Here is a 20,135-nt window from a genome sequence, read left to right as displayed (position 1 = left end):
ACGTGTTTTTAAGCAGCACTGCACAAAAGAAATAAGATAACCAGGGTGTTCTACTTTTATTTTCTCCAACAACAAACTTAAATGTGGCTATGGAACCGAGTAAAATGCACAAATGTTTCACAACCCTTGAAATGCTGCTGCTTCTGATGCCAATGGTGTCTGTACCTGAGTTTAGCACTAATTTTGCAATTATATATTTACGCAGAGAAACTGTAACATAACACAAGAGTGGTAATGTGAAAGGAATGGCTCCTATCAAAACATGATGTCAAGCTGCTGCATTCACCTCGGTACGGCAACGGCTAGGGAGAGGTGCTGCAGAGCCTGAAACTGCAGAACCTGAAACTGCAGGGTTTGATAATCAGCCACTGAGGCTGTATTCTGATGAACTTGTGTCAATTACTTGTGTACTTGCGTCAATATCTTGGCAGACAATTAAGACGTACTGCTGGGTGACAAAAGCTTTGCACTTGCATATGTGTGCACGAATAGCTTCAATACACATCAGCAAAGTTCCATGCTACAAACCGTATTGCGATGCACGTGCAGTGCATAACAACCTTGTCATCCAGCAAGCACAGGCATGGGGAGCCTTCAGGCATCGCAGACAATGACAGGAGCCATGTCGATCAAAATAAGCACTGCTGACAGCAAAAGTAGTAAAACATGCTCAACCAATCCATAGGGCACAGCCATGTGCATTCAAGAATAGCATTTTAATCATACAGTCGCATTCCAGTTACACCAAAGCCCAGGCATGCATTACTAGTATAGGGAAAAAAAATATCCTGAGCCCCCATAAAGAACAAACAGCACGAAAATAAAAGAGTAATGTCTGGCACCAACACAGCAATGCCACATTCAGTGACTACAGCTAAACTTACCTCGAGGGCTTCGTTTAGCTGAGCCTTCATTTCAAAGTATGGCCTGAAAGTAAGCAAGCACAAGCATTCTGAAACCTGCAATGTATTCTGTGGCTTATTTCTTCGCTAAACTTCACCCATAAGCTTTTACTTGATTGGAAAGACAAATTATTCTTGCCATGTTAATAGAACTTGTATTTGCCATTCCCAGCTTCTTGAAGTGTCCAGTTAATTGCATCGCATTGTCTGCGCTAACTGCTGTTCCTATGTATCTGCTACCCTTGTTACCACATATCTACTGCGGAATCCTGATGCCGTCATTTGAGAAACACCTGTTCCACATTTTCACAAAGCACTGAAATGCAACGTTTAAAACATTTACGAAAACTGGAATACATTTTTCTTGTTCCACAGCAAACAGGTTGCTCAAACCAACTATGTCAGAGATTGGCGTGTCTTCCTAGCAACTTTACTCTGCTAGCAGACAAGCCCATCGATTCCAAGGGAAATTAAATAAAATATATTTCGCGTGATAAAAACAGAGCCACGAACTGAACACAGATAAAATTTGATAATCGCATACACTCAGCAGGAAAGGCTAAGTTGTAATGGCCAACAGAACCAAAATTGCAATTCTGGCCCTCGGTTTATTTTTTTTAAACTTACTGCACGTTGAAAAAGCTAAGAAATATCAAACTGTATGAAGTTAAGTTACAGCCATATTCAACCAAACTCTAGCCGGTGGTTGGAAATGCTGAGGAAATTAATAAAACTAACAATGTAAGACTGACATTGTGCAAAATTATTGTTATACAAATATGTTTCTTTCTCCAACTTACAGGATTAGTGCAAAAAACTTTAAGGTACATCATAATTTATGAAACCAGTTCCCTTCGAACACCCTAAGAGACATAATTGGCAAACAAATAGATACTTTTAGTATATAAAACTAGACAGTATTAGAAACAATTTTTTTTCTTTTTTTTATTACCAATTTTAAAAGAACGCAAGTTATAGAATAAAGAAAACAGAGGATCTAAATTGTAATTCTGGTTCAACCAAACACAACAAGTCTTCATTTTTTATGCAACAAATTGTATCTAATACCCCTGCCACACGGCAAATCTAATGTCATTCCCATCGAATGACATTTGTTCGACTTAATGTCATTTATTCTGCGTGCTGCTACACGGCCAAAAGTAATGCAATTTGCAAATGATGGCGATTGCGATGGAGAAAAAGTGCAGCATAAAAACATTTTGATCTATGCTTCAATATGTTTCGAAAAGTATTGTTTTGCGAATGGAAACCGATTTCAAAATTTTAATCCTCGTTTCAATAACGCGTTGATCACTGCTATCCACCAGGAGTCCAAGCCAAGCCAAAGTTCAGCCAGCGGCGGCAAACAAATGCCGGACGTCACTACGTCGCTTTGTGCAATGGATTCGCGGCAGCGGAATACGATCGCTACGAGTCTATGCTTGCGAGCACAAAGACGCAGCAGGCTGGCCCTGTACAAAGGCAGATTAGCGCAGCTGAGGGTTAGCGCCAGCACTCCGGACTCCGGCAACACAACGCACACGCCTGCCGCTGGCTCATGGGCTGGCCACGGCTGGCTTTGGGCCACGCTACACAAAAAAGCCAGAAAACATGCCTGCTCGTCCATTCAGGTTGGTTGGTAGCTAGAGTGACAGTTTTATTTTTTCTGGTGCTATTCGGTATTATTATATAAATAAATGAACGACCACAGAATTATACGGGCGTTGAAATATTATAATGCTTGTGTCGCGTTTGAAATTTATGTTCGGTGCATATTCTCACCAAGTCTCTGGTGTCGAGGGAACACATTAGCTCGGAGTTTGCTGGCGAATGAGTTCCCCAAACTCATTCGATATCTAATGTCGTTTTCATCGAATGTCATTATATTTTCTCGTGTGGCAGCAAACTAATGTCGTTTTGAACGAATGTCATTCGATGGAAATGACATTAAATTTGCCGTGTGGCACGGGTATAAGACAGATGTAATAGAGGGCAATTGTACCTTCCTGGTGTATTTACAGAAGAAAACGACAGTTGGGCCAAGCTAGGCTTTTTTGTGAATGAAATGGTAAATCTTATCACCATCCAAAAAGCGAATCCTGTAAAGCAAGTAACTCTCAAGTTTCCAATCAATGGAAGCAATTTTGTACGCGAGACACACAAGCACTCTGCAATTTTCGGGATGATGTGTATTATAATAGTGCTAGGTAACACGGTAAGGTCATGTTGCACACATGTGTACAAAACAGAACTATACGGTACATGTTTGAGTACAATCGTCTCATGGTGGAGCAATTGCCGGCAGATTTAAAGCCGGCAGTAACCTCAAACTCAACTTTTACCATTTTCTCAATCCAATTACATTACATTGTACACCTGGCTAAAAACTGCTGCCTATTGCAACTACGCTTCATTTTAACACCTAAACTAAACTTGGGAGCTGCTTCAAGGAGAAACTTTACCGTACAGGAACGCTATATGTCCTCATTCTTTGTACAATGTCTGGTCAGTGCCTCAAGATTCCTACTCAAATTGTGCAATTACAGTGAGTAGGACAAACCAAAATAAAATGGGATTGCAATGAAAAGAAAAGGAAAGATAAAAACATGCCTCGGTCTCGAGAACACAAGAGGGTCAGGAGGGAATGTATACTAACTAAAGCAATAAATTCATCAAAAGCAATGGCCTAGGATGCATAATGCTGGACACAACCAGCCCAATGGGACTCATGTAGTTGGGTAGTACTAGTAGCAGTAAGAGGAAATGAAGCATAAAAATATGTAAGGCTGGGGTACTCACAGCAACTGAAGCTCATGCTGGTTTGCTAAATTGTTAAGTTGTAGCAAGCTTCTGCGTGCTGACAGACTAAGGAGTTGCAGGGGATGGGCGGGGAGGGGTAAGGGGGAAACAAAAATAACAGTTGCCAAAATATAACTCACTTTAATGTCAGTTATCTCTATTTTTAAAATATGCATATAACTACCTTTCGCCGCATGTGTATTTAAATTAGCTTAAAGGGAAACTAGATAAGTTTTAGAGTTTATGAGCTCAAAGGGATCAAATGTGTTAAACTTTCTGGTAAAGCATGCCAAGTATTTTTGTGCAAGCATTTGAAATGGTGACAAAATTGCCCAGTAAAGCTCCAACGGCATTCAGGCTTCTCCACAATGCACAGTGCTAGGTAGGGTCACCTGTTGCAGAAACGATTTCTTGGAGGAAGAAAACCAGTATCCCAGAAGGCAAAGCCGTTGAAGCATTGCTCGGCATCATCAGACAATGCACAACAGGATGCACTGGGTCAAGGCAGAGGAAATCTGAAATCTCAGCAACAATGATGTCATCATTGAGCCTCTCCACACTCCAGCAACACGGTGAGGAGAAGCCTGAAGAGTGCCGTGGCTTTCAGTGGCGATTACATCACAATTTTAAATGACAGTGTAAGAAAAACGGCGTGCTCTACCTACAAGCTTCATACATTTGAATGTTTGAATCTCATCGAATTCTCAAAAAAAAATTCCAGCTTCCCTTAAAGAATACCAGCTGAAATATGAATGCACAAAATCTAGATGAAGACACCTGATTTGCTCGGCCTACGCATGCCCAACCCCATACATCTTCATTACCAAGACAGATCTTCCTTACATATCAGTAAAAAAAAAAAACAACAATCTTAATAAATCGGCAAATAGTATAGTGACTCGCATCATAAAACCTCAACTATTCTGTAAAGCTATCAGGCACTGTAACATTAAAACACAAGCAAAATTAATTAATAATTATATTAAAGGCACACTCAGGGTAAAACAGTTGATTACATTCTAATGACAATGAGTCCAGTTTCACTGGAAACCAAGCTTTTATAAACTGCAGAAGGCCAAAAGATAAAATACGGATAATTCTGCCATACATAGGCCATTTTCGCAAACAAACTGCAATGATGCCAAGTATACTTTGTTGTCCATGGTTCTCTGAGAGTAAACATCCCCTCCCCTTTCAGCCAAACAGTCACGGATTCCACAGTTTTTCCACACCACGAGTTTGAGTCAAGTGACTGGAAAGCATATGCCATTTTCAACCCAAACTTCTTTGCTATGAACACACCTCTCACAACCAGATAAGCATCAACAGACCCATAAAACAAAAACAAAAAGAAACTGAATGAGAATAAGGCAGCATATGCTCCCTAATTTGAACTCTTCCAACAAGTGGCGATATTATGCAAAGTGATGTGTCAATAACATCATGTGTACTGAAAAGGCACCGCATAATTAGAATTAAATCAGAGTTCCCTTTGAGTTTTCACTATCATGAGTCGAATGCCCTAGACAGAGTACTGAATCATGGTCAGCTAAAATGTCTTGTGTAGCAGGCTTTCATGGCACACACAGTGATGCATGTGCAGTTGGGTTCCTGGTACTCTGGTGATACTAATGCCAATTCTCCAGTAGACACACGTTAAAGGCCTCTACTGGCTGAATACCAGGAAAAGTGTGAGTGTGACTGTTAGGAAAAGTAGAAAAGAAAGGGGGCGACATTGTGTGATCATCACCCGTGTAACCACCGTAGCTGGAAACACTGCGCAAACAAGTGCAAGAAAAAAAAAAATGTGCCTGAAATGTGGCTGTCTCGTTATGCTGCAAGACTCGGAAGCTACAAACAAATGACATCGAAATATAGCAATAATGCTGCACGTATGATGAAAATGAAGAAAGGCCAGAAACAAATTAAAAGGCAGAGGAAAGAATGTGAGGCAACACATTAATATTGATATTCACAATCAAGCTGTAGTGACCAAGCAGTGTACTTTGTTCTTCACTTTTTTCTGTTGCCCACGATTATTTTTGTGCTTTGTTATATTCCCACCAGGCTAAAATCCCTTGTGGATTGCAGTATCTGTAAATAAATAAATAAATAAAAAGTTCAGAGGCATTTCTTTTGACTTTTGGTGCTTTTGTGCCACAATACTCAGTTGTCATTCGTTAATCTTATGCCACATCCTTCATCCTGGAAAAGAAAAAGAGGCTTACAAAACCTAACGAAACAAAAATAGCCATGCTTCCACTATTTGTGGCACTTTGTCATCGCTATAAATTGAACTGATGTGCTTGAACAAGCCTGCAGAGAGGCAGATCAGCCTCCAAGATGCCCCGCTTAGCCCTGACAGAAACTGAAACACTTAAAAAGCCAGCTGACATGCTGACTTATTGTAGGCACAGTGATCTTTGCCGCAGCCGATGACAGGCTACCAGCCTCTGCAACAGCAGCAGCCAGATAGGCATCTTTTATGCTCATCACATCCTGCCCCACATAGCCAATGAAGGAATGAAAAGAGGAGCCACCTGGCCTTGATGATGGACTTCTTGAGCGCCTGGTGCAGGTCCAGCACCGTCTGCTGGTGGCCCCTGCAGGCATGCCAAAGCCGCCCCTGCTCCGCCCGGCTCAGCACCCGTTCACGTTCGGCCTCGTTCACCTGCAACCATCCCCACCATAATCAAAGGCTAGTCGCACAGTCCACTGCACAACAATGGCCTCTCGCAGTGGAAGCCCAATTTTTGTGCCTCAAAAAGAAATAAAGCTTTCAGGCTGTCCCCTCTCGCCCGCCCAGGGTGAAAAAATACCATACTTACCTGCACGGCTAGCGGACATAATAAAATAATGAATGCACCTGCTATATTAAATGCCAAAATATAAATTTCTCTTAATATAAAGTCTCATTAATTTGAACTTAATTATTCGAACTTCAGGCCTATTTGCGCCAGCACTCTGGTCCCGTCAGCATCACTTGGGGGTTGACGGTGTAGCCCCATAGGCCTCTCATTACTTTGAATGCCATAAAATTAGAACAAGTTTCAAGTCCCCTTACAGTCGAAATTAACAAGACTGAAATGTTTTAATGTGTGTAATCAACGCACCCCCTCCCCTCAATTTTTTGCAAATCTTAAGGGGGAAAAAAAGTGCATGTTTTATGTGAGTGTATGCACTGACAGTGGTGGCTCCTAGTGTATCTGCACTTCAGATGGCTCCCAGACCTCAGTTCACAAACCACAGCAACCCTCTCATTTACTACTAGGTGAGCGCAGGAGTGAGCACGTTTGCACGTTTGCCTCTGCAGAAATCCCCCATACAGCAACCACCGTGAAAAGAACTGGGCAAGTATGTGAAGCTGGTCTAGCAAGTTTGTTACCCTGAGAAATGAAACAGCATAAATACATGCATCATCTTCTTTCTTTTTCAACATTGCTTTGCAGTTTACATCCCTGTATTTGGCTGCTCAAATCAATTTCTGGGGACCAAGAGTCTGGCGTCTAATGAAACATTGCAAATATATAGTGAATTCAGATGTTATGAAGAAAAACAGGAGCTGCACTTAGTTGCTTTGCCACGTTCAAGTACTGAAAGCCAGGACTCATAAAAAAGAAAACACCAAACGATGCATGTGTCAGCCTTTTCTGGTTTATGGGGTTTTAACGTCCCAAAGGGACTAAGGCTATGAGGGACGTTGTGGTGAAGGGCTCCGGAAATTTCGACCACCTAGGGTTCTCTAACGTGCATTGATATCGCACAGTACAGGGGCCTCTAGAATTTCGTCTACATCGAAATTCGACTGCCGCTGCCAGGATCGAACCCGGGTCTTTTGGGTCAGCAGCCGAGCACCATAACCACTAAGCCACCGCGGCGGCGTATCAGCCTTTTCTAAGCAGAATTTTACTGCGACAGCAGTAGTAGTGCCATTATGTAAAGCCCAGGTATCGCCATGCGAAAGAAAAGGGTGAAGCCTCCACCCACCAGAAGCTCATGAGAAAAGCCCACCACACACCCATCCCTACTCTCCACCTTCCAGATGCCTTTCACCCACCAGAAGCCTAACAGAGGAGCCCACCACACACCCATCCCAACACTCCACCTTCCAGATACCTTCACCGAAGCCCAAGCAGAAGTTTATGGTTATAGTTTATGGGGGTTTAACATCCCAAAGCGACTCAAGCTATGAGGGACACCGTAATGAAGGGCTCCAGAAATTTGACCACCTAGGGTTCTCTACTGTGCACTGACACCACACAGTACACAGGCCTTTACACAACCCCTTTACACAGGCCTTTATGCAGGCATGTTCCAGGTGTTAGAAACAGGCTTTTTTATCCCTTTTAATTCAAAGACTTGCCAAGTGGCATAAAAAGAGGCTGAAAACTATGGAGTTTTTTTTTGGAAATGAGCCAAATGCAGAAACTAAGCGAAATTAGGCCGCAATGATAAGCAAATCCAGGCACCATTCATCTGTAAAAGCTATAAAAATTAATGGGATAAATAGGGTGTGCAAAACCTACATGCAGGGCCTAGAACAAAAATGAGCCAAATACAGTAGCAAGATGCCGCAGACACAACAAGATCATTTTGCTTGTAAGTTTGCATGTCATAGCTTAGACTTTTAAGAGCGTGGTTCCACTTCTTCAAGCACTAGTTTCTATCAATAACAAACCTTCTCATTTTTCTCAGTTTCTGTTGAAATGAATTTGGCTCATTAAAGAGAAATCTAACTGCAATTCAAGCACTAGAGGGCAGAAGAGGCATCACACCTGTGGCAAAAGAAGAACCATTTCTCACAGATGCAAGCCTCGAGTGCCACAAAGAGATGACATGCTGAGACTTTCTAAGTGCATGAGGCACCAAACACACATGCCAACGATATTCATGAGCCATGCTATACAAGATGGAGTGCTGAATAATGCATTCAGAAAGCCCAATGGTAATGAATTACTAAAACAGATTGACACACTGGTTGCTACGATCTACTTACAATGGCCACACCTGCCAGCTCAAGGTATTATTAATGTGCAAAGGAGCAAGCTAAAACAAAAATAAATGCTTTCAAGACTAAGCAGCACATACTTGCTACAATAGGATTGATTTTATATCTAGTCGAAGGATCTAAAAGTCACAACTGAAGAAAATCAGACAAAATAGCACACAGTGCAAGAGACGAGGATTCCTGCAAAACTCTAGACAGCATTAGCCAACTCTGAGACATCATGAACAGCAAAGGGCACAGGGCATTAATTTACAATGCATATGGACCACATGTAACAACCAGTATAGTGCTCAAATTTAAGGCACATGAAGCATTTGAAAAAAGAAGGAAACTTGAGCCAACTCACAAGAACAGTGATGTCATTTAGCAAACACAGCCAATTTCAAGATTTTTAATTTACCACAGTTTGCACATGAAATGCAAGCAATTAACTAAATATCTCCACACTACAGTTTTAGCAATAAAGTTGTTTGCAAAAAAATTTTCAGCACTATTTCCTCCATGACAATGACAGCCAGAGATCACGATCTCTGTTGCTCGACAATAATGCTTTTGTGCCACAAGTTGTCACAGGCAAATGATGGATTCACAATTTAAAGAAAAGTACTCAACATTCACTGATTGTGCCAGCATCGATTTAACTAAGGTTGAACACATGAATGCAAGTTTTTAGGTTGCCATGGCAGCAAGCACAACACACGCAATTTGCACACAGTTCAGTGACCTCTTTATGAGCTCCAAACTGCAGTGAATTCATGCCACTCAAGACAGAGGCCAGGTGCACTGTACTTCTTTGACATTCATATGCTCCTACCCTTTACATTTTCCGGGTGCAGCAATGGGTCATTAAACAGTGAATTTTGCTGGAAAATTTGACACAGGTAGCCCCTGCACAGTTTTATCATTGCCTGATACCAAGGGTTTGGTGGTTTAATTAATGATTCCGCTGCTCATGAAGTTCCACTATAAAATTCTCAATTTGATTGCAACAGCCAGACCAACAGCCAACTCAAAGACCAGCCACTCAAATTGCACGAGTGCAAGTCTAAAGGGCAAAAATGCTGAAGGAGCACTGACCCGTACAGTGGCCTGGTTGAGCATTTCCTGAAACACAGGGTCCAAAGATCCCTGGGCCCCCTGTCTCCGCAGACCTTCTTCCGCCAGTGCCACCATCTGCCGGGCAGTGCCATGGGACAGAGTTGCCCGCTCGTGCCGTAGAGAGGCCTTGCGGGCAGCATCTTCAAGCTGTGCAACATAGCGTCCTCAACCTCAGCAAAAGCAACCACATGAGGAAAAAAATGCACTTGAGACTTTTCCTTGGAAACTGGTTATGAGGAAAGGAACGGTACTGTGTCACTCTTGGTGGACACCTAACTGTACTGTGAGGGAAGGGATGGAGGAGGGCATGAAAGAAGGGAGAAAGAGGCGCCTTGGAGTGCAGAGCTCTGGTATGATTTAGATCGTCTGGGATCAACGTGCACTGGCACTGCACAGAACAAGCACATTTATGAATTTCGCCTCCATTTAAAAGCGGCTGCTACAGTAAGGATTTCTTCCTGTGTACTCGTGCTCAGCAGCTAAACAATGTAACCATTGAGCCAGCACAGTCGGTAGACATTCCCTTGTGCAAGAGTATAAATTTTACTGTGATCAGTAAAAAACAGTACCCTATTCTTTAAAAATTACAACTGTTTTCAGTGCCATGAATGCACTTACTCTATCACTAACCTTGTTTATCAATTATGTGCTGTTTCACTCAGACTAGTTAACAAGGTTAACAAAAAGTCCACTATTGGGCCAGTATTTTCAACACTGTGCCGCTACTGACAATCGCGGGCACAAAATAGAGGACCAGAGGTTCCCAACTAAGACGACTTGAACAGGCTGGTTTTGCAGAGCCTAGTATGTAATAATCGAAATCGAGACCTCGAGAAACTGGCATCTGCCCCTCTTTGACAGTGAAGCAGCATGTCCTGCACGCTATAGATTATAATGTTCATCAAGTGGCTCACACACACTAGGATGGCTACACATTTCCACCATGTGTTCCTTGCAAGGTGCAAGTGCACACCTTCCCAAAGGTTTAATTTCCCAATGTGACTCAGGCTATGAGGGACGCTGTGGTGAAGGGCTCCAGAAATTTCGACTATGTGGGGTTCTTTAACGTGCACTGACACCGCTCAGTACATGGGCCTCTAACATTTCGCCTTCATCAGAATGCGACTGACTTGGCCAGGATCGAACCCACATTTTTCAGGTCAGCAGCAGAGCGCCATAACCACTGAGCCACCACGACTATTTTGGCTGCAGTGGCAAAAATAATGCAACAGTGCAGAGTGAACACCTGCTCTGTGTACACTCTTTTAAGAATCATGCTCGATACCCTCTTGAACTACGTTTTTTTAATTACAGGCATGTAACGCATGGTAATTAAGACAAATGAACTCTAAAGCATGGTGATTTTGTGCATGAATTCGGACCCACACAAGATAACTCTGCACAGCACATTTTTCTAGCAGACTGGACTACACATATCTGTTACAACTGGGTCTATGTACCGCAGCTCACAAATTTTGGTTGGCGAGAGCCAGTGGCCAATGCTCCGTACCACTAATGTCAGTCCAGGCCAAGCACTCAAGTATTCATGTCTGCGGGCGGCAGTATACATGTTCACAAAAGCCAAGACCTGGCTCAGTTCACAAAGCAGTTAGCCTTTAATCAGTGCTCTGAAATCCAGCTTCAAACATTCAGGGCAAAACAGCCAAATTGGACAGGCTCAACCTAATCTGCAGCCACATATTGTACTTTCAATGATTTGTACTGGCACCAACATTTGCTAGCACATGGGACCCTTAAAAAATTTCTGTTGGGTGCCTGCAGTTGTGTGTTCGTATTTCATGCTTTATGTGAAATACACAAAACTTTCAAAAAAAAGGTGAGAAAACAAAGGCTTGAAATGAGGTGTGGAAAAAAAATACACCTACTGCAAATCCAGTGGTTAATTACTACAGATCTCAAAGCTTTTCTGTACTATGACATGGCCACTACAAAAATGCTACAAAAAGGCGACTACTAAATGTTAAAACATTTACTACACACGAATGGCCCATAATAGTCAAGTGCATTGAATGACCTACTCACATATTTAAAATCATTCAAGTAATTATGCAAAACATGAGCAGCACAGAAGCAGTCTTTAAGAAAGGTTATACACTTGTACACAGGTAGAAGCTTGTTATCGCCCAGCCTTTTACAAAGATTTAGAAGAGAAACATTTAGTACGAGAAATATTTCCCTCATGACGAAATGAACCTATAATCTTGCTTACACCAAAAGAGCTGAACACACCTTCAGTTCCGTGAAGAGCTCAGTGCTTTGCTCGACTAGCTGGTTTTTTCAATTTCGAGTTTTTCCAAAGGCAGATCATTTCATCCAAATCTACTGAAGCACGCGGCAACCTCACCTCTTTCACTTTCATCCTAGCCTCGTAATAAGGCCTTGCTTTTTCCACGTGACTCCCCAGCTTTTTGGCAAGTTGGTTAATCTTTTGAGACGACTCCGAGAGAAGCAGTCGAAAGTTGGACCTTGCTTCCTGCAACAGGAAGATGCAACAGGCGAGGTGCTCTGCAGACCACGAGCAAGTACGCACTCGGAAATGCCCAGAAATGTAGTACAAGTCACCATCACACTACAGCATAAATTATCCGAGTAACGCGCACTTAGTCGACTACACCACAGTCTAATTCACGCACATATGCAACCTGCCAGATTCAAAGCTTTGCTTAAGCATTCACGGGCAGCGAGCTTTTCAAGGCGATAAACTGCAGCGGAGGGTACTCACATCGAGCTCAATTTCCAGCTTGTTTATGAGCTCCGTCGCCGTGTTCAGGCGCTCCAGTTCGAACTGCAAAACGAAAGTGAGTACTCCGCTCAGGTCATGGAAGCTGCTATCCGATATTGGCAATGAGTAGATGAGTGACAACAGCACGAATTGCACGCACCTGGACGCGTTGATCCAGGGGTTCACGATCTTCATGATCACTGCTGTCTGGCAAAGATCCATCGTCCGAGAACGCGGTGGACATATCGATTTTTTGGGCTTGTCCCTCCGCACTAGTTTAGCCACGATCAAGCACTACACACAAGCACTTTTTCTCACCAAAAGCACAGAGGGATGCGACGGAAACGCCGGCTGTGTCCATGTCTTCATATCTGCATCATTCTTCTTGTGTCACTTTGAGATTTTCGCCGACGGCACCTACTCAATGAAGCCATCACGGTTACCCGTTATCCAGCCGCCAGCACTTACATACCTTTAAAAATGGCCGATACGTTAAACCTCACTAGAGGAACCACAGCCAGAAGGCCAGAAGCAAGAGATGAAAAATGCTCACAGCAAATAAAAATATAATCGTTTGCACCTTTGCACTTTAATATTATATAGTAAAATTATAACTTTGTTTTACAATTTTTTAGATTGGGTATGCTTGCGTAATTTTGTTTATCAAGTTTAAAATGTGGCATTCGTGGCGCTAGCTACAATGTTTGCTTCAAAGCTCTATTCTTGGTGCTACTGCTACACAGACGCCCCCTTGCCCTTTTCCAAACGCTCTCACAGCTTCCAGGAGAGCTCCGCAGCTGGGAAGCCCTGTTGGGAGCGGACTACTGTGGGCGTCATGGGCGAACTTTGTTTCTGTTTTGGGTGCCTGTGGTGACTGCTGTCATGTTAGAGAGCCGCTGCTGAGCGCAGGTAAGTGCACAGCCTCCTTTTGCTTTCGGTCAAAATACAAGATGGAGAAAAAAATGCTTTTGCTTTTGCACTCGCCATTGGTTGCACCTCGCCAGCTCGCTGCCACTTCGTGTGGCTTTGTGTTTGTTTTTCCTCGTGTGTAATTTTCATTAGTGATGGTCTTCCTCCCTCGTGAAATGGATTTGGTAAGCCTAATAATTGAGAAAGCATGCTTTGCGTGTGCGCCGGACTTCGCTGTGTGTTGCCGTGCTTCCGTTCAGAGCTAGGCGCTGACAGTGGGGCGACTTGCGAGTTGCTACGAAACTTATTCCGGCGAGCTCGTAAAGGGAGGAGGGTGGGGAGTGTACGGAGCCCGTAGACTCGCTTCGAGCAGGTAATAGCCTCAACATGCGTCAGTATTTGGCCTTCAAATGTTGCTTCCAAGAAGAGGCGTGTGTCGCAACCGTCCGGGGCGTCGAGCGCATCATAGACACCTCGCTGCGTATGCACGAGAATTTGCCGGTGGTCATCGTACGAGGCAGAGATCGGCCTGCACGCCGCTGTTAGCTGGCTTCGGTGTTTCCTTTTTGTTCGCTCTCTTTTCCTGCCCGCTTCTTCAGCGCTGACCCGAGCGCTGAAGCGTTTACGGACGGCGCGCAGCGTCATTCCGTGAGAAATAGGACTGGCGAGCCGCTGCTGTCTGACCCAGCCTTCGTGTCCGCGTATCCCCCGCGCGCCGCGTCAGTTGTCAGCTGGCGCGTCTTGTCTCGAGCGGTTGACAACAACGCCGCCTGCTCGACCGGTGTCGTGACAGCTGCGGCTCTCGAAGGTGGTTCTCCGTGCCCCTAGAATTTGTCCAGCCGAGCTCGCTCCGCGGTGGCGACACGCAAGGAACCTGTCGCGTCGCGCTGATTGAAGGGAAAGCGCTGCCGCGGCGCCTGACGTTCTGGCGCCGACCTTCGAGTTCCACGCAGACATTCGTCGCTGCGACGCTATTGTGTCGGCACACGGCCTGTTTTTATTGGTGCATTGTTCTTCTGTCTCGGTCTTCTTCCCTTCCCTGGGCGGGACAGGTATGCGTCCCGTGGCGCGCCTCACTGACTACCTGGCACGCGGTCTCAAATTGCCGTGACGTCTCGGCCCTTCGCCGCTGCTGAAAAGGGCGATCGGCCGGGAATATCGGACGCGACGAGGAAGCTCCGTCACATGACACCCGTCCGCGCGCACGAAGCAATCGTAGAAAAATTATTCAGGCGGATCTAGGCGCAAATAGCGACGACGTCGTGCGTGAGGAAAGTGATGTGAAAGGGAACCGGGCTTATCGTAACGATATACCAAGGAAAGAATTTCCTTCTGCACTTGACGCGACTTCGAAAGTGCACGGGAACGTGGACTTCGATTTTGGCACATGAATCGGCGCTCTTCTCCGTATTGCCGCTTTGCATGCACATGACTTCAGTGTTTTGTTTCCTTGTGTGTTGTGCGACCCTTCAGTTCTCGCATACTTTTAGTCTCCAAGTGATAGGATTGTCCACTTGAGTAGCAATTAAGGTGCTGTGTCAAAAGGTTGTCGATAACAAAACAATAGGCAGATTAGGGGCATCAGCATTGTTGCCGCGGGCTTGAGCTTGTCTCGCGCACCTAGCTGTAATTTGGAATGTGTTCCTTCATTCTCCCATAGTTGCGGTTCATGAAAAGGCTTCTGCATTTTCCCGAGCACATAAATGTGTTAGTAGCTACAAAATAAATTTTACATGTAGACAAGTTTTTCAATATATATATATGGGGAAATTTAATGTTTCCGAGGTAGTAGAATAAGTGATGTACAGTAACCATGCTCTGCTTACAGCCATGAGTTATGACAAACTGCAGAAAGTATATGTATCAAACACAAAGCATTTGCAATGCATTTCATTCAGCATTGAGATTAGAGTTTGTAATCTATGAAGATGCGTGCGATAAACAGCAGGGACATTTCAATTTTTTTTTCTTGGCTATACGGATATATCGCAGGACAGTCGTCCATTGAAATTTTGTAATCAATTTTGATTTTGTAGGCAAAGCACAGGATAGTCACCTGTTAGAATTTTGTAGACAGTTTGTTTTTGTTGGCAAAGCACTAGGATATCACCTGTTAAAATTGCGCAGGCAGTTTTGTTTTTTGTCGGCGCATTTGCTTTCTGCGTTCCGATCAACGAAAGGGGCAGGAACAAGCTGGACTCATTTTGCGCTATGCTGTACAGTTCCTGGACGACTTTTCTTCTTTCTGCTTTTCTCTATTGCTTCTCCTCCCAACCCGGCAGTTTGCGATGGCTGGCGGTGCCCCTCTTGCTCCATTAGAGCTAGTGCCAAGCATTACCTGTCCCCGTCACGTCTGATGATGGCCGCCTTCCTTCTCCTCCTCGCTTCGAGCCGGCCCCCCACCCGTCTTCCGGATTCCCTCTTTCCTCCTCTTTGCGCAACTCTTGTTTTCACTCGGGGACAGAGGGAGAGGAGGTTGGGAGCGTCTCTGCCAACCTTGAGCAACCAGCTGCCCTCTTTCCCTACCCTCTGTCTCAACCTCAGCAAACTCGGACGTCCTTGAAAAATAGTTTAGCAAAACTTGGTGCTGGGCTAGTTGGTTAAGCATTTCGTTTGAAGCAGGTCAGCGCTAAAAAAGACAAACACGGCCTTGTGTCGTCGTTCTCTCGCCGTGTTTGTCTTTTTTAGCGCTGACCTGTTTCACACGAAAAGTCCTTGAAAACAGCCACGTAATTTCTTGCACATCCTTCTCAGGTGTTGTTGGCTTGAATTACAAGTGCATGGCTTTGGCCTGAGAGAGCAGACTTTTTTTAAAATTATTATTGAGTGGCTTTGTTTCTTGTAGGAGGAAATAATTTTATCATGCTTACTTTCTTCGAAAGAAAGTGAAATTTCATTTTGGATGCTGGGAGCGCCATGTGGTTTGTGGCACTTTTGAAAAAAAAAATGTATTTACCTCATTAGTATTTAGTTCGACCCTTCAGTTTCTTATCTCAAAAATATAGGAGAGAACGATCGAGCACACAGCTGAGTGCCTAAATAATGCAGTTTTAACAAGTGTACGTGCCTCCTGTATAGTTCTGTAAAAAGCAGCCGCGGTGGCTGAGTGGTTACGGCGCTCGGCTGGGGTTCGATCCCGGCCGCGGCGGTCGAATTTCGGTGGAGGCGAAATTCTAGAGGCCCGTGTACTGTGCGATGTCAGTGCAGGTTAAAGAACCCCAGGTGGTCGAAATTTCCGGAGCCCTTCACTACGGCGTCTCTCATAGCCTGAGTCACTTTGGGACGTTAAACCCCCATAAATCAATCAAATCTATAGTTCTGTAAATGAGCATTTTTAACTCTTAGTAGTCTCAAATAAAGTGGCAGTTTAAGGCCAGGGAGACACATTTCAAAGGTAGTGCTTGCTGCCCCATGGGAAGTATCAAAGCGTGCCAGTTTCACTACGCAGTTAGTTGGTATTTTGTCTGCTACTTCAGTAAAAGGGAATGCTTTGCAAATTCAATGGCTGACGATATATTGCAGTGCTCCTATACGATGCTTCAGGCCCGCATCTGTCATGCATTGCACTTTCTTTCCTTTTGTCATATTGTTCATCTGTCGTTTCAGCTGTATAGAAGCCATCTTTGATGGTGAGCTGTAAAAATTGATTGTTGCATTGTGTCAGCCATTAGGCACGTTTGTATCTGACCAACACATTAAAAAGAGGAACTGCACCATATCTTAGTTCATTGCACATGAATGACCGAAAAGGCACACGTTTGCAGTTTTAGAAATGGAACACTCAGTGGTCGATAACTTGAAAATGTTCATGGTTGGGCCACTCCTTTGAGGCGTGGATAATTTGCAGTTATGTTGGTTGTGCTAGAATATAACTTTTTCTTGTGCCACTGGTAGTGTTCATTGTTTGAAATGGCCAGATAAAGGAATTGACATATGGGAACATTGACACATTGTCTTGCGGCTGTCAGAATTCTCAAAAAGGAAAGGTTGGTCATAGAAAACAGGAAATAATGTGTCATCCTTGGGGTGCCAACTTATCTGAAGATAAGAGTGGCATGTTTCAAGTGCATGTATACTGACATCATGCTGACTTCACTAAAACATTGCACTGGACCCATGCTGATAGTTGCAAGTGCAGCTCAGGGATGAGATATGAGCAGAGCCACAATTTTTTCAAGAGCATACATCCAGTATGTGAGTGGTTTCTTTTACCATTGGCACGTGCTCCTGATGTAGACGTGCGTTGAAAGCTTCTGGACAAATTACTTGTGTGATTGTGCTGTATTAGCAGTTCTGTTGCATCTTGGGATTCTTAAGACCTTTGTACAGCTGCTTTAAAAACTTCAGCATGCAAAAATCACTGTTTAATGGGCTATTTTTGCAGCAGGTACTTTTACTAGCATGCTGAAAATGTCTGCCTTTATGAAAAGGTATTTTCTTCTGTTACTAATGGCCTTTTCTGTTCCATTTTCTTACAGTATCTCGAAATTTTAGTGATGTACTCAGGGCCGGAGGTGCAGATTGAAAAGCTTGCCTTTTTTTTTACAGAAACTGTTGCAGTGTATGTTTTTTTTTTTTGAGCCAGCATCCCAGTATGAAGACATCAATAATCTGGGAACTGCTTTTTCAAAGTATGCTTTACATGTCCTGTGTGAACAAAGACCTTGGTATGGGCAGTGGTAGGGGCCACTTAGTATTTTTTGTTGCTGCTGTTGTTTTGCAGGCCTGGCGTAGTCCTACATTCACTACAAGAGCTGCCTTGCACACAGTGCATGTAAATATATCCATCCATCATGATCAAGCAGTCTTCCTTCCTCAAGTGGGCCCAGAATAACAAGAACTCTGTCAAAAGCAGTAAGTGGCAATGCAGTTTTCAGCTGTGAATCCTCCACTTGGCCATTTTTGCTCGGGATATTTGTTGAATGTTGAGTAGTAGCCACCGTGGTGGCTCAGTGGTTATGGTGCTTGGCTGCTACCCGTGAAGTAGCCACCGTGGTGGCTCAGTGGTTATGGTGCTTGGCTTCTGACTCGGAAGATGCGGGTTTGACCCCGGCCGCAGCAGTCTCATTTCATTGGAGGTGGAATGCTAGAGGCCTGTGTGCTATGCAGCGTCAGTGCACGTTAAAAGAACTCGAGGTGGTCGAAATTATCCGGAGCCCTTCACTACGGCGTCCTTCATTTAAAACCTCATGAACCAGAATATTGGGAATTAACCAGTTCAGAAAAATGTATTCAAGAACATTGCTACAACAGTGTCCAGCTTATCTGCTCCAGTGTGCTTTTTTTATATGTATATAATTGCTGGTCTTGAAAGCAGTTTACAAATTTTTACTAACTGTATAAACTGCTCAGCAAAGTTCAAAGTGAAGACCACTCAGTTATGTTTACACAAAAAAAAGCAGCGCAGTGCTCAAGGCACTTTTACAAGCTTGCTGTACCGGAGGGTGGTAAAATCACCCCCTGGAGAAACCTTACCGGGGCATCTCTCCTGCTTTCTGTTGCTCCCTATGGCTTCTGTGAAACTGCCAAAAGATGAAATGCTTGGTTTGGCCAGTTCACCGACATTTAAAAACGGGGCAATGAGGGAAATACCAGATGCATTGCAAAGGGTGTACTAAGTCTTGTCACCCTGAGGAGCTGCTTTCTTTGAAAATAATTCTAACACAATAGATTTAAAGGCCCCATTACACAGAAAATCCGGGGTCAGCAATGTGAGCAATAAATAGGGTGGTGTAGGGTGTCCCAGGCAGCCACCTTCGGAGAAGCAACCTAGGTGGGCAACCTAGGTCGTATGACCTTGTGGGGTCATCACAACCTACCCTAGTATTGAGAAAACTAACCAAACTGGCAGGTGGCAGTTAAATTAATGATTGATCACAAGAGGTTGCTCGGGAAGAGCAACTTGTGTCGCACAAGATCCATCAGTGGCAGCACCTGCCATCACAGGGCAGCGGCGCATCCCTTAACTACTGCACCATTGTACGAGGAATGGTATGAGGACTCCTATAGACATATGAATGTAAAGTTGAGAATGACCAATTCCACATATATGGGCGTGAACTCATTAACGCTATCATATCATATCCTTAAGCTGGAGCTTCTGCGCCCTTTCCAATTTTTTGCTTTGTTTCTCTCTATTCAAGCCAAACAATCAGAACTTGGTGCTCCTTCGTTTTACACAGAATTCCCTATGTCTCGAGCCTAATACCCCTAGTACTTTTTCACCCTCATGATGGCTATAGGGAGGAATGTCGACAGGGCTCTTACGAAACGAGAGAAGCATAGGGAATCGAACTAAGATGCATGTTAACAGCTCTCTAAAATTAGGCACAGAGACTTAATTTTATTTTTTAAACATGCAGTTCTTCCAAAGCGTAGTGCATTGAAGCTCAGCTAAGTATTGGTCTGGGCTATTTAGGAACTAGCAATTCAAACAGTGGTATTAAATTTGCAGCCTGCAGAATTCCAGCTTGGTTTGCTAGGCGTTCCTGCCATGCAGAAAGAGCAGCGTGCTCATTAAAAAGTCCACTTGCTGTGGGAGATGCAACATGGTGGTTCCTAAAGACAGCGAGAGGGGGCTTCAAACTGCCCATTTTGTGTATTGCATACGTTCATCTACCTGCACTTTATGAGTAAATAGGCCAACAACCTCAGCTGTAGGACAGCATTGGGAATT

The 20,135-nt window shown here is 44.0% G+C and overlaps 2 protein-coding genes across 3 annotated transcripts in view; one reads left to right on the top strand and one right to left on the bottom strand.

Moving 5' to 3' along the window:
- The window catches only part of LOC144094029 (uncharacterized), a 32,830-nt gene extending 19,541 nt beyond the window's left edge, over positions 1-13,289 (bottom strand). Inside the window, exons 1-7 of one of the 2 annotated variants that reach the window (XM_077627877.1) lie at positions 12,711-13,051; positions 12,551-12,613; positions 12,173-12,301; positions 9,787-9,954; positions 6,242-6,372; positions 3,702-3,767; positions 885-927 (exon numbers count right to left, since the gene is read on the bottom strand). In XM_077627877.1, coding sequence (XP_077484003.1) covers positions 885-927; positions 3,702-3,767; positions 6,242-6,372; positions 9,787-9,954; positions 12,173-12,301; positions 12,551-12,613; positions 12,711-12,794 — 684 coding nt within the window. In that variant the 5' untranslated portion in view covers positions 12,795-13,051. Of the gene's footprint in view, positions 1-884; positions 928-3,701; positions 3,768-6,241; positions 6,373-9,786; positions 9,955-12,172; positions 12,302-12,550; positions 12,614-12,710 lie in introns of both variants that reach the window. The other variant, XM_077627878.1, reaches the window with a different exon arrangement.
- A 31-nt stretch (positions 13,290-13,320) lies between these two features.
- ced-6 (PTB domain-containing adapter protein ced-6) overlaps positions 13,321-20,135 on the top strand; it is a 28,903-nt gene continuing 22,088 nt past the window's right edge. The window contains exons 1-2 of the mRNA XM_077627876.1: positions 13,321-13,459; positions 18,183-18,313. Of these exons, the coding sequence (XP_077484002.1) occupies positions 18,253-18,313 (61 nt within the window). The 5' untranslated portion in view covers positions 13,321-13,459; positions 18,183-18,252. The remainder of the gene's footprint in view (positions 13,460-18,182; positions 18,314-20,135) is intronic.

Source organism: Amblyomma americanum, chromosome 6 (assembly GCF_052857255.1).
Source record: "Amblyomma americanum isolate KBUSLIRL-KWMA chromosome 6, ASM5285725v1, whole genome shotgun sequence".
NCBI lineage: Eukaryota > Metazoa > Arthropoda > Arachnida > Ixodida > Ixodidae > Amblyomma > Amblyomma americanum.
The sequence above is the reverse complement of the archived record's forward strand: the minus strand, read 5'-3'. Positions and strand labels throughout refer to the sequence as shown.